The 14942-nt window shown below is 40.0% G+C and overlaps 1 protein-coding gene across 5 annotated transcripts in view; it reads right to left on the bottom strand.

Moving 5' to 3' along the window:
* Positions 1 to 4559: 4559 nt before the first annotated feature.
* LOC149302382 (regulating synaptic membrane exocytosis protein 1-like) overlaps positions 4560 to 14942 on the bottom strand; it is a 179831-nt gene continuing 169448 nt past the window's right edge. For all 5 annotated transcript variants that reach the window (XM_089482487.1, XM_089482488.1, XM_089482490.1 and 2 more), the window contains 4 exons: positions 14583 to 14695; positions 6780 to 6881; positions 6505 to 6644; positions 4560 to 4778 (listed from right to left, as the gene is read on the bottom strand). In XM_089482487.1, coding sequence (XP_089338613.1) covers positions 4560 to 4778; positions 6505 to 6644; positions 6780 to 6881; positions 14583 to 14695 — 574 coding nt within the window. The remainder of the gene's footprint in view (positions 4779 to 6504; positions 6645 to 6779; positions 6882 to 14582; positions 14696 to 14942) is intronic.

The raw sequence follows: 14942 nt of genomic DNA, 5'->3' as shown, positions 1-14942 counted from the left end.
CACACACCAGGACAGGCTCTGTCACACCGGCACCCAAACACACCAGGACAGGCTCTGCCCCACCGACACATAGACACACACACACACAAGGACAGGCTCTGTCACACCAACACATAGACACACACACACCAGGACAGGCTCTGGCCCACCAATACCCAGACACACACAGTCCAGGGCAGGCTCTGCCACACTAAAGCATAAAAAAAATATTTTCTACACGGCTTTGTCATTAACTGTCCTTTTTGCATTTTTGCGCCCTTGTGTATTGATGCCTCTTTACTATTGATTAATGTGCCCCCCACAACCTTGTGTATTGCCCCCCTTTCTGCATTTATGCCCCCACACCCTTGTGTATTGATTTATGTGATGCCCCAGCCAACCCCCACCCTTGTGTATTGATGCCCCCACCCCTTTTGTATTGATTAATGTGATGTCCAACCACCCTCTTGTCTATTGATGCCCCCACTGCCATGTATATTACCCCCCAGCCACACACACCCCTGATTATATTTATTTTGTAATGCCATTAACCCAGCTCCCCCCCTTGAATATGGGTCCGCTTTCCTATAACCCCTATTTTTTGGGTAATACTTACATTTTTCTTTTTTGCTGCTCTCCTCTGATGTGATGACTCCTTCCTTGCCACGAGGAACACCTTCTGTGAGCCCGGTGGGCCACTCGACACGTTCTTTTTTTGGTTTCATTTTCGGCCCATTCTTTTTCGGACAACAAATTTAATTTCCCGTCCTTTTGGTTTGTACGAAATACGGAGAGCTTTTTACTTTCAATATGAAATTTGTTGTCACTCTCTGAATGTCTCCCTACCTTCCCCTCCAACCGCTTCCATGTCCCTGTCCCCTTCCTCACATCTCCACTTCTCTTGTTCTTCTGTCTTCTTTCTGCATCCAAGAACTGGGCCTAATGAAGCACTTTGCCAAAAGGGTGGAGCGTCTGGGGAGAGGCTGTCTCTGTGCCCCCCCTTTTACCAGTACTCCGAGAGGAGAGAATAATGCAGAATCTCTTTCTCCTTAAATCAGCCAATTTGTCCAATGTGCCCAGAGTCTCCAGCCTTTTGTGTTAGTGCTGTGGGAGGCTTGGCTCATGGAGAAGCAGACAAATAAAGCAGACAAATGAAGAAGACAGAAGAACAAGAAGAGGCAAAAGAAGAAGCAGGGGAAGGAGACAGGGACACAGAAGTGGTCGGCTGAGGAGATAGGGAGACATTGAGATAGAGCGTGAGAGAGTGTGAAAGACTGAGAGAAAACGTGTAGGAAAGCTGAGCAAATGTGAGAGTGTAAAAACAACCAAATACAAACAGAAATTCAGAGCTCTTTGCTTACTTTTTGTTTATTTTTTGGTGTCCCGCCTCATTTACAAACCTGAACACACAGATTATGCGTGTAGGTATTTCAGCATTTCTGTTTACTATGATCATACCTGCTAGGATATATATCACAGGCAATACCAACTCAGGAATGTATTACGAATATTAATAAAAAAATATACTTTGCTGCATTTCAGCACACAAAGGGGACATCCAAAGTCTCTCATGCCCTGTCACAGGAAGTGCTCTTTGCTCGCACTCCATACATAAATTACACATGGAACAAACCACTTGGCCTCACACCCTTGCACACAGGAGTTAACCAGGTCAATGAAAGACAATCATTTGGGAAAGGGGCAGCAGCGGATAGGCATGTGATGATCCCTATAGCCTTGTGGTAAAACTTTACACAACATACTATGGTAATAGTAATATGATTATTCATCCAGGGTTAGGGAAATATTGATTAATGGAAAACCTTTGTGTTGATTTGTTCATGGGCATTAACTTGAGTAGTGAAAATAATTTATTGACTAAACACTGTTGACCAATAATTGTTAGTACAGGTTTAATTATAAAACCCAATGATTGTTATCTTGATCAAGCGTGCAAATTTTTTTGTCTCATATCTCACCTAATATAACTTAAGGTAAATGACAAAAATAGAATTACTGTTTTTTCCTGATTCAGCAGTGAATATTTCATGTGTTAGTGAACCGTTGACAACTTATATGTTCCTTACATTATCAAGCATCATAAGTCATTAAAGTAAAGACAACAATGAAAGACATGAAAAGTAAATTTTATTAAACATGTTTACATAACATGAGTCAGAAATTTATTTAAAAGCACAGGGGGGGTGTTAAGACAAGTGGTCAAAATAGAAAGATACTACCCAATTATAATTTGTTTATTTTGGCCACTAAGACAGTACATAATATATTAGTGCACCAGTGCATCAGTACTCCCTGCTCAGCAGGTCAAGCAGTCACCTATATTTGCCCTATGGAAATATGGGCATAATAGCTTCAGCCTGTTTATTTAACAATAAATAGTTCACTTGGTGCAGGCAGTATGTCTATTAATCAAAACCTACTGTGTACACAATTTCTATATGTGTTACAGCCCCACATTAGGAATCTACACCAAAATATTTATTAGAAGGAATTTGGTCCATACTACATTACGCTTCCATAGGGTAAAAAATAAAGTCCATCTATAGACATTTGGTACCAGACTATACACATCTAGTCTGCTAAAAACCTGCAAAATGTCTATAAGAAAAATGGATGGCTTAGATTTCTTGGTTATGTCATAATTACAAGCAAACTGTACAAGTACATGCAACATACAAGCTGGCCTATGTGGAACTAACACACATTAAATAACCTTGTCTTGTGTCTTTTTACAAAACATGCATGCAGCTTTGAATAGCTCCAAGTCATGCTGCTCTATTCATGTGATCACAAAATTGACTAGCTCATAAAGGTAGGAGAACATATTGGGTCTTCTGCACGGGTTGCAGTTTTCAGCACATGTACAGAAAAATCACTCAGGCTCTGAAGAACAAAAACGTAAAAAAGAAAATGCTAACTGCAATTTGCGGGGGTTTTCGCTCTCAAAAAAAAAAAAGAAAATATTTTGCGTTAAAAAATCAAGCATTGTGCTTGCATCAGTCTCAAACAAATGTAAACGAAAATCTGATAAAAACATTAGTAAGTGCAGAATAATTCAACTGGAATTTCCAGTGAATTTTAAACAGCTCATACAATGCTCTATCCAGGACAGGTATATGTGTCGAAAGAGACACATGTAACAAAAGCCTGGGTATAGCTCAAAGTGTCATATGCTCCATCCCCACCATAGGTCAGTATTTTTGGGATGTAAAATATACAATCTATACACAGAAACTAGTACAGCGATTGACTGATTTTTCTTTTAAATGAACACAGCATAACAAGTACATTATTTTTTAAATGACAGAGGAATGAAGTCACTTGCATCAATCTCAGCATTGGTTACAGATAGGCTTCTTCAAAAAGTCTCCCATGCAAAACATCATGTAACATAAAAAATCATCATTTATACTGCAATCTGAAAGTTTACAAAAAAAGGTGGAAAAGTGGAACAAAAATACTTTTTTTTAAGTTTATACTTTCTTTTTCAATATTTATTTGTTAAAGAAATAATTTTATGGTCATATATTCCACAATTCCCCATGATGAAAAACTAGCACAAACATGTTGGCATTTTTTTTTCTTTTTATTTTTTTGTTTGTTTTTTTTATTTTTCTTTTAAATATTTTTTTTTTAAGTCTAGTTGACTTCAAAGGGATAACATGTTGGCAAATAAATGGCCCTGGTTGTAGTGAAATAATGACAGCTGTTGCTTGTGTAACCTTTTTTGTAGTGTTATGCATTTTCACATGAGAAGAAAAAATGTATTTCATTGCACATACGGAGCTTTAAAAGGTTTTGCTTTGTGTAAATGCTGCGCTGCAGCAATGGAATTTTCTTTAAGTCCTGATGCTGGAACTTAGTGCCGTAAAAGCTGTGCTCTGATGTTATGTCAGCATGCTGTATCATACATAGAAAACAGTATCATGATTCTGAAATGTTTAACACTACATGAAAAGCAACATCATAAGTTAACAGCAAAGCACTACATAGCAGTGCTTTTCAAAGTCACTGTCAGTATTTCAGGAAGCAGGGAATATCACACAAACTAGATCCATTATCATGTTTGTAACACTCAGCTTTTAATAAATCAATAAAAAAGGACAAAAAGCAACGTTCTGTGAGGATTATCACAAATGCTTTTATGAAACTGGCAGAATAACACATTATTAAAAAAAATAATGGAATTAACAAGTATAAAATATGCTGAAATACCAATATGATAACACTGCTCATGGTCTGTAAAAATGTATAACAAACATTTTAACAGAGTGAAAGCTTCCAGTTTGTTATTTAATTTCATCCTTTATATATCCTAGAATGTCCTAGTCTTGAGAGTACTTAATTTACAATACACATAATACACATATTCTTGATTTTCTCTGCCAATATAAATCTTTTTTTTTCAGATTGGTTTTTGGATCACTACTACAGGCAAAACAAAAAATAAGTGATTGTCTGTCTCCAGCAATGCTTTTGATCATATTCATATATTGTTCTGATTCTTTTATTGGGTGTTAACATTTTGATTACACCAGATTTAATGTCCTTCCAGTTCATTAAGATCTTATGGAAGGAGGCCCAGTTGAACTTTCAAGAGATGACTGGGAAGCCCTGCGCGTAAGTGGTGCCAGTGTAGGATCCACCAATGACGATGGAGGAAACAATTTATACCATCCAATCACCACACTGGACAGATCAAGTTCTTCAAGAAGAATCTGTGCTACACCCATGAAGCATTTGTGATCCATTCTTCCATAATCTCCCCAGACAATTACCTTTAGTAAAAAAAAGGAATACAAAATCTTAGAAACACTATTTATAAATAATATATAACAATGAGAAAGGAGGTGTAGGCATATTAATCATGAGATGAATGTCCAAGGGTTTCAGGTGGACCAATCGAACAACTGTATCCCAGTGTAAACACTGTTTCATGATTTTACTAGACATATGTATAAACTAAAGCTTTAGGGTAAGGTACGTGACAAGTGACAGCAAGTGACAGGGTAGGAAGGGGGAAGCAGCGGTTGGTGGAAGGAGGGGAATTAACTTGCCATTCAATAGGGTGCACTGAATAAATGTGTCTAAAGAGATGTTTGGACTGCATAGTAGAGGAGAGACATAAGTCAGGGTAGGGCATTCCGAGGGATATGGCAGCCCTTTAGAGTATGAGAGATAGAGATTAGAGCAGAGGACAGTTGAAGATAACTAGATACGCAGAGGGACTGAGTAGATGTCTAGCTGGAGATAGATGAGGAAATGTAGTTAGGGGTACCACTGTGAGCTGCTTTGTAGGTGAGACTACATTTAAGATTTTAAATGTAATCTTAAATGTAAAGGCAACCAGTGAAGATTAGCAGGTTGGACAGTTAAGCCTAACATCAGCATTCATGACAGGTATGAGGGAGATCATTTAAGACTGAATTGCAGTAGTGAAGACAGAAGAGGATGGGTGCTCAGAGAAGAGGTTTTGTTGCATCTTGTGTTAAGAAGGGGCAAATACGAGCAATATTTTTCAGATGTAGGCAGCCGTTTTCGGAATAAATAAGGGGTGAATGAGATGTCAGTTAATTGTAATGCAGAGGCAACAAGCTTGTGGGAGTAAGAGTGGAATGATTGCACCTTTGAAATCAAGAAATGACAGCATTAGAGGAAGAGACAATACGATCACTTTTAGAGATACTGACTTCTGGGAATCATGCTGACATCCATCAGTGACGGAAAGGGAGAGATCAGAGGAAGAAAGGTAGACGTGAGCATCATCAGCATTCAGGTGCCACCAAAAAAGGTGAAATTGGTTTGCCAAGAGAAGCAGTGTAAAGTGTGAGTAAATCAGAGAGGTCCTAGAACTGAAGCATGGGTTAAACCAACTGAGAGAGCAAGCAGGAAAAGAAGACAGAAATCAGAGTGGTAGTGTGAGAACCAAGAATGAACGCTGTCATAGAGACCAGGATTATAAAATATTTGAAGAAGAAAAGGGTTATCCAGAATGTCAAAAATTTAAGAAAGATCCAAAAGGATTAGGAAAGAGTAAAGACCATTGGGTTTAGCATTGACTACATTGTTGGTTGCCCAGGTACATAAAGTACATTCAAGAAGCTTGGAGGTGAGATGAAGTAGAGAGATGGGGTCCTTGTTTGATAGAGTCCAGGAAGTGCGTTTTCAAAATGGAAGTTATGCTATAATTGTTGAAGGAAGATGAGAAGTAATACATTGTAATACCTTGAAGATTTTAGTTATGGTAGGAAAAGAGTGGATGAGAGAAACCGGGTAATACTAGAGGAGGTAGGATCAAGTAGAGATGTTGTATAGGAGAAGAGCAAAAACCTCAATATCAGGGACTGAAGTGAATTGGCTTACAGTAAAGGAGGAAAGTGAATCAAGGACAGATCCTAAGTGGGGGTGAGTGCAGTGGAGCATAGAAAGATTTAATGTTTGTGTCAATTTTATATTAAGTCAATGTTCATGAAACCAATCTGTCTGTCTTCTATATCTCTTTACCTGCAGAACTTTTCCATGAGGACTTTCTTCAAAAACCAGAGTTTGCTGATAGAGTGGATCAAGTGTTTTCCGTGCAATTCTTGTCTTCTTCTTGGCTACACAAGCACCATTTTCTAAAAGGTATACCTTTACATACGGTGCTGAAAAAAAAAAAGACAAAATGCTACAAAGGCTACAAAGATAATTAAAACAAATTTGTGTGCAGAATTGACATTATCCAATTCTAAAGTGCTAAAGTAACAACTACATGAAAGTACGAGTTAGTGTCCTATTACCTGGGGTAGATTTTGAGCCTGGCTTCTGTATAAGACCCCGTGCCCTTATGACTTCAACTTCTAGCTGCCCTTTTTTGTCTACCATTCCAATCTGAATATCACCTGGAAAAAATTAAAACACAAATTTCATCAAAACTATGTTGTTATTCATATATTTATATCATAATCTAATTATGTATCTACTGTATAATTTTTTAAATTATAATAATATAATATATATATATATATATATATATAAATTCACATGAGCCATATATTCCTATATATGGCTCCTGTGAATTTGCACTAAAGATAAATAAAATAAACTCCACTAGAGTCAGTGACTTAAATGGGTAAAACAATATTTAGAAGTTCGGATGCATACAGCTTTCAGACTTTCTAAACGTCTGCTAAATATTAGTGTAGGGCTGCAACTAACGATTATTTTCATAATCGATTAGTTGGCCGATTATTTTTTCGATTAATCGGATAAAAAAATGAATGTAAATTTTTAATTTATTTAAAATAATTTCATAAACAAATTGTTAAATACAAACATCAGAATAAAAAAAAACTTTGATAAAATACATTTCTTGTCTTTATTTCCCAACCAGCCCCCCCCAATTTATGCACATTTGAGCCCAGGCTTGCCACGCTGCCTCCCACATATGCCACGCCACGCTGCCTCCCACATATGCCACTCCACGCTGCCTCCCACATATGCCACTCCACGCTGCCTCCCACATATGCCACTCCACGCTGCCTCCCACATACACCACTCCACGCCGCCTCCCACATATACCGCTCCACGCCGCCTCCCACATATGCCACTCCACGCTGCCTCCCACATATACCACTCCACGCTGCCTCCCACATATGCCACTCCACGCTGCCTCCCACATATTCCACTCCACGCTGCCTCCCACATATTCCACTCCACGCTGCCCCCCACATATACCGCTCCACGCTGCCTCCCACATATACCACTCCACGCTGCCTCCCACATATGCCGCTCCACGCTGCCTCCCACATATGCCGCTCCACGCTGCCTCCCACATATACCACTCCACGCTGCCTCCCACATATGCCACTCCACGCTGCCTCCCACATATGCCACTCCACGCTGCCTCCCACATATGCCACTCCACGCTGCCTCCCACATATGCCACTCCACGCTGCCTCCCACATATGCCACGCCACGCTGCCTCCCACATATGCCACGCCACGCTGCCTCCCACATATGCCACTCCACGCTGCCTCCCACATATGCCACTCCACGCTGCCTCCCACATATTCCACTCCACGCTGCCCCCCACATATACCACTCCACGCTGCCTCCCACATATACCACTCCACGCCGCCTCCCACATATACCGCTCCACGCCGCCTCCCACATATACCGCTCCACGCTGCCTCCCACATATGCCACTCCACGCTGCCTCCCACATATGCCACTCCACGCTGCCCCCCACATATACCACTCCACGCTGCCTCCCACATATACCACTCCACGCTGCCTCCCACATATGCCACGCCACGCTGCCTCCCACATATGCCACTCCACGCTGCCTCCCTCATATGCCACTCCACGCTGCCTCCCACATATGCCACTCCACGCTGCCTCCCTCATATGCCACTCCACGCTGCCTCCCACATATCCCACGCTGCCTCCCACATATCCCAAGCTGCCTCCCACATGTGCCACTCCACGCTGCCTCCCACATATACCACTCCACTCTGCCTCCCACATATCCCACGCTGCCTCCCACATATACCATTCCACGCTGCCTCCCACATATGCCACTCCACCCCCACATATGCCACTGTGCCTGATACGCCTTATACCCCCTGATACACCACTCCATCCTCCCCAGACATGCCACACTACCTCCCAGACATGCCACGCTGCCCTCCCCACATATGCCACTCCACGCTGCCTCCCACATATGCCACTCCACACTGCCTCCCACATATGCCATTCCACGCTGCATCCCACATATGCCACTCCACCCCCACATATGCCACTGTGCCTGATACGCCTTATACCCCCTGATACACCACTCCATCCTCCCCAGACATGCCACACTACCTCCCAGACATGCCACGCTGCCCTCCCCACATATGCCACTCCAGTCTACCCCCAGATATGCCACTGTGGCCCCAGATATGCCTTATACACCCTGATACACCACTCCGTCCTCCCCAGACATGCCACACTGCCCTCCCCACATATGCCTTATATACCGTATATGCCTTATACCCCCGGATATGTCTCTCCGTCCTCCCCTGATATGCCTTACACCCCCCAGATATCTCATGGTGCCCTCATAGAGTCACAGACCCGTTCACATCACACTGACATCATACTTTTTTAAATAAGTACTGGGTTAATCTTCACTGCCCCCAGGATTTAGATTCCCCTTAGTTTGGCCCCCCTTTATCTCTAACTGCACCTTAAGTTAACTTTATTAAATTAATCAAATTAACCCTCAGTCCTCATCATTAAATTAACCCTAAACACCCCATTAACCATAACTACCCCTAAATTAACTCTAAATACCCATCAAAACAACTACCCTAAATTAACCCTAAACACCCCATTAACCATAACTGCCCCTAAATTAACCCTAAACACCCCATTAACCATAACTGCCCCTAAATTAACCCTAAACACCCCATTAACCACAGCATCCCCTAAATTAACCCTAAAGACCCTGTCAACCACAACAGCACCTAAATTAACCCTAAACATACCATTAACCACAACTGCCTCAAATTAACCCCAAACACCCCATTAACCACAGCTGCTCCTAAATTAACCCTAAACACCCCATTAACCATAGCTGCCCCTAAACACCCCATTAACCATAACTTCCCCTAAATTAACCCTAAACACCCCATTAACCATAACTGCCCCTAAATTAACTCCCACCTCCCCTAACTTTCAGCAGGCCAAATATTAATGTTATACTTACAGTTAGATGAGTGTCACAGCCATGTGGTTCTGGCCTTCTGGGAGAAGGAACGGGGCGGGGAGAGTTGTCACAGTGATTACAGGGAGGGGCTGGTAAGTAGGAGCTGCTGCTGTGAGTCAGACTAAACGGATTATATAATGAGGGGTATTTTTCAGAGCGTTTGCTCTGAAAAAACCCTCATTTTATAATCGATAATAATCGATTCAACTAATCGATAATGAAATTCGTCGGCAACGAATTTCATTATCGATTATTATCGATTTTATCGATTAGTTGTTGCAGCCCTATATTAGTGTAACATGACCTTGCTGTTAACATTATACACAAAGCAGCATTTATTTATGAAAGGGTGATAATAGCAAATTTAAAAGCAAGTAGTGGTAAATTATGCTGAATATGGAAAATGTTTAATTAGAAATCATGGCTCATTAAATATATAATATATAAATAAACGTACTGACCATATCTCATTTAGTACATGCCCACACATGAATATCTACTACAGATAAATATCGTAACACTTTTTCGTTGACACGGTGGGGTCTCATGGGTATATGCCAACATTTATCTTTTTCTGTTTGCAGTTAGATGACATTGGTATATACCTATGTGCTCTGGTATTGTTTTGATTTATCCTTAATTTATTTAACCCCTTAATGACAATTGCCGGTCCTGGCACGGCACGGAAAAGCATGTGCTTTACGACAATTGACGTGCCAGGACCGGCACGTCTTTAAACGGGTGCAGAAAGCGATCTACTATCGCTTTCTGCACCCAAAAAGCGTTGCTGAATGCCTCGACCTCGAGGCATTCAGCAACGCCGCGATCGGCACGAAGGGGCCATCTCTGGCCCCTCCACGGGGCGTCAACATCCGCCATACTTTGTATGGCGGCGGACGCCCGTTTTAAAAGCGTTTAGGAGGCGATCGACGATCGCCTCCTAAACTTAAATGGTGTCGCTGGAATGCCTCGATCAGGAGGCATCCAGCGACACCAAACACTAACCTTTTGATGGGCTGTGACCGCTCCGGAGCTGCCGGCAATCTTCGCCATCAAGGAAGATGGCCGCCGTCCTGTAACAGGAACCACAAATTTTAAAAGTTCGCTAGATAGTCCAGACCATCTAGAGAACTTTGGCTCCACTTGCAGGTTGAATACAGGTACTGCATTCACCATGCAAGTCAATGGAGCCCAGCTTTCTAATCACAGTGTGATTAGTAAAAATAAATTAAAAAATAAAATAAAATTAATAATAATTAGAAAAAAATAGTAAAAAAACAGTAAAATGTAAAAATCATTTCCCACTGATGTCACTATCAGGGGAACCTCCAAGTTGAAAAAAAATGTTAAATTTTTAAAAAAAAAAATAAAAAAAAATAAAAATATATATATATATAAAAAATATATTTTTGTGAGCAAGTCCTAAAATTAGCATATTAGCTTAAAACAATTCTCGCATGGAAAGAGTTAAAATACTGGCATATTAAATGCCCGTGGGGTGTCTACTTTTAAAAAATGTATGATTTGATGGGGTAAATTGAATGGGCCAGGTTCAACAACGTCCCAATTAACACGGGGGGAAGGATGGCCACACATCTAATTTCCAATTAGAAAAATGCACACGTACCAAATGTGGCCTTTTAGTTCCCCCAAAAAATGACACACCCATGCATGTGGGGTATCACTGCACTCAGGAGATGTTGCTGAACACATTATGGGGTGTCGTGTGACAGCGGCATATACCAGGAGCTGTAAATTCATACATAAAGTAGGTGTGTGTGGGAAAAATACACACACAAAAATATTACTGCAAACTTTGAAAAAATGCTGGTGGTAAAATATGTGCATGCAAAGAGTTAAAATACCAGCATTTAAAATACCCTGTGGTGTCTAGTTTTGAAAAATATATGGTTTTGTTGGGCACACTGAAATGGCCCGGCTCAAAGATGTACCAAATAGGGCATGGGCAGTGGATCCCAAATGCCAAAGTTCAACATTGAAAAAAGCGCATGCCCCAAATGTGGCCCTTTTGCCCCAAAACAGCCAGGCAAAATCATTCATGTGAGGTATCGCTGTACTCAGGAGATGTTGCTGAACACATATTGGGGTGTTTTGTGATAGTGACATATACGAGAACATTTTAATTCATACCTGAATTAAAATGTGTGTGGAAAACCAAATGCAAAAAAATGACTACCACAAAGTTTGACAAAGACTGGTGGTAGATATGGTGCATGGAAAGAGTTAAAATACTAGCATTTGAAATACCCTGGGGTGTCTAGTTTTCAAAAATATATGGGTTTATTGGGCACACTGAAATGGCCCGGCTCAAAGATGTACCAAATAGGGCATGGGCAGTGGATCCCCAAATGCCAAAGTTCAACATTGAAAAATGCGCATGCCCCAAATGTGGCCCTTTTGCCCCCAAACAGCCAGGCAAAATCATTCATGTGGGGTATCGCTGCGCTCAGGAGATGTTGCTGAACACATATTGGGGTGTTTTGTGATAGTGACATAAACTAGAACATTTTAATTCATACCTGAAGTAAAATGTGTATGACAAAACAAATGCAAAAAAATGACTACCATAAAGTTTGACAAAGACTGGTGGTAGATATGGTGCATGGAAAGAGTTAAAATACTAGCATTTGGAATACCCTGGGCTGTCTAGTTTTCAAAAATATATGACTTGATGGGGTAAATTGCATTGGCCGGGTTCAAAGATACCCGAAATGGCACATGGGGGGAAGAATTACCAGATTTGGAAAAAATGGCTTTGAAATAGCAAAACGCTACCTGTACTTATTGCCCCATAATGAGTAGAAAAAAGCAAAAAAACATAAAAACATTGGGTATTTCTAAACTCAGGACAAATAGTAGAATCTATTTAGCAGGTTTTTTCATTACCTTTTATAGATGAGTAAAAGATTTTTCAACTAAAAGTTAGAAACAGTCATTTTTTTCTAAATTTTTCACCATATTTTATAATTTTTTTAATAGTAAATAATATGATACAATCAAAACAATGTCATCTAAAGAAAGCCCTTCTTGTCCTGAAAAAAACAATATCTAATGTGTGTGGGTTCAGTAAACGGGAAAGAAGAAAATTACAGCTAAACACAAGCAGCGCAGAAATGTTAAAAAGGCCATTGTCACAAAGGGTACAAAAAGTAAAATCAGCCTTTGTCTCGAAGGGGTTAAAATACATACTTGGTGTGCTGGCTATTCTGTTTCTCGTAATGTGAGTACTGCATGAGCTCTAGGAGAACAGAGGTAAATGTAAAAACTACAGTGTTGGTTGTCTCTGAAAGGGTTGCCCCTAAAGTAAATTATTTCTGCCTTTGTTAGGGTTCAAAAGTATCTACAGATGCATATTTTTACTCAACTTTTGTGCTATATTGTGTACTGTTGGCTACATGGGCTGTGTGTGCAACCTACATAAGGGAGTTGTTTCCCTTTGTAACGTGTAAACTGTTATATTTTAAAACTTAACCTAGCCTTTCACAGAGAAAATTGTGTCTGGAGTGTACCTGTAAGCCCTATTTTGCTAATACTGTTGTGCATTTTGTGCAAAGTTGGTCATCCAACTTCCACAGAGAAAAGTGAAAAGAAAATTTATATTTGAAACCAGGGCATTCTACTTGTGTTCTTTGAATTTGAAGTTGGAACTTGTTATTGCTAGAAAATGCATTTATAAAATTAAGTAAGGGCTGGTACAACATGCACCTGCTCTAAAACAGAGTAGAGTAAAAAAATGTCAAGTTTCATAAGAATTACTTATTTACGCATTATCTGCTTCAATATAATACAAATGAAGCTTTACTATTGCTTCGGTACAAGCATACCTGGGAACTCTCCGGGTTTGACCCGGAGATCCCTGGGTGAAGCGCCGCTTCTCTGGGTCAACACTCGAATCCTCCGGGTCGCGGGGTCTTGCTCCCCGCCCCCCGCCCATTAGCCCTTTAAATTTTCCATCAGCGGGAACGCCCCCAACGTCGGCGGGAACTCCCACCGACGTCAGTGCCGTGTCTCGCAAGGGAAGAGTCCGGGTAGCCGGAGTGAAGAAGTTCCCAGGTATGGATACAAGTCACAGAAACTCTTTGAAAAAGATTATATTACAAAAATGAATTCAAAAATGATGTAATAAACAAAACTAACGTGCAAAATAAAGGCAATTTCACAAGATGACAAAATAATTTTAAAGGAAAATGACCATGAGCTAATTTCCTTTTAGTAGGCAATAGTAACAAAATGATATCCTGAAATAGTAATTTTGTTCTAAATGTTTTTTTTTCTTTAAGAGGTTTCAATTATACAGCAGGAGGGTTAGTTACACAGTCAGTGCTTCAATGCATCCGTACTAATGCATCTGTATAATAAGTCCCTTGATAATATCAAAGCCACTGACTGTAAAATTTTCATAGTTCTAAACATCTGTTCATTTCAATAAATGTAACAAAATAACGTGATGTCATTTACGCATCTGTAAATACAGGATAGATTTTCAACAGCTACAAGGATGGAGTTCGCTATATATTAAGTCAAAATGTAATCTATCAGTATTGCATTTAATGATTCCAAGAATAGGGACACGTATCCCAGACACATTTAAATATAGGTTCCAAAGAAAAGGAGTCTGTCTCAGAGAAAACAAAGACATTTCCTTTCTTTAGCTGCACAGTTTGCTATCTGCTCCAGTCTGGCAATAATTGAAGACTTTGCTCAAAATAATATGCTGTATAAAACTTCTCCTTTGAAATCATTGTTGGCAATGTTCAAAAAAGAGATGATATACTATTTTCATAACGTTAATATGTAACATTTATCTTGTATAATAATTTGTTCATACCCATGGCAGGAGTGGCGAGTGTCTGACGACCTACTAACTGTGCAGGTCCAAGTCCATCAAGAAAATCACTGAACTGGCTGTCAACCCCCAATCTTACTCCTGGAAATATCAAGCTGCAGAAGAATGAATTAAATATAGTTATACCCTATAATATAATGCAGTAAACTTAATATCTTTAAAATATAATACATTCAACTAGAATATATGTCTCATTGTAATTAAATACAAACCATAGTTTCATTATAAATATATAATATTAATTTTATTGCAAACAAGACTTTTAAATATTTTTGGAACATGGACCATCCGTAATATAGCAAACATCAACGTAGCCAGTTAAATATCAATAAACAAGAACAT

This window comes from Sceloporus occidentalis, unplaced genomic scaffold (assembly GCF_023333645.1).
Source record: "Sceloporus occidentalis isolate IW3139 unplaced genomic scaffold, rSceOcc1.0.p SCAF_19, whole genome shotgun sequence".
NCBI lineage: Eukaryota > Metazoa > Chordata > Lepidosauria > Squamata > Phrynosomatidae > Sceloporus > Sceloporus occidentalis.
This window is presented reverse-complemented; position numbering and strand designations above follow the sequence as displayed.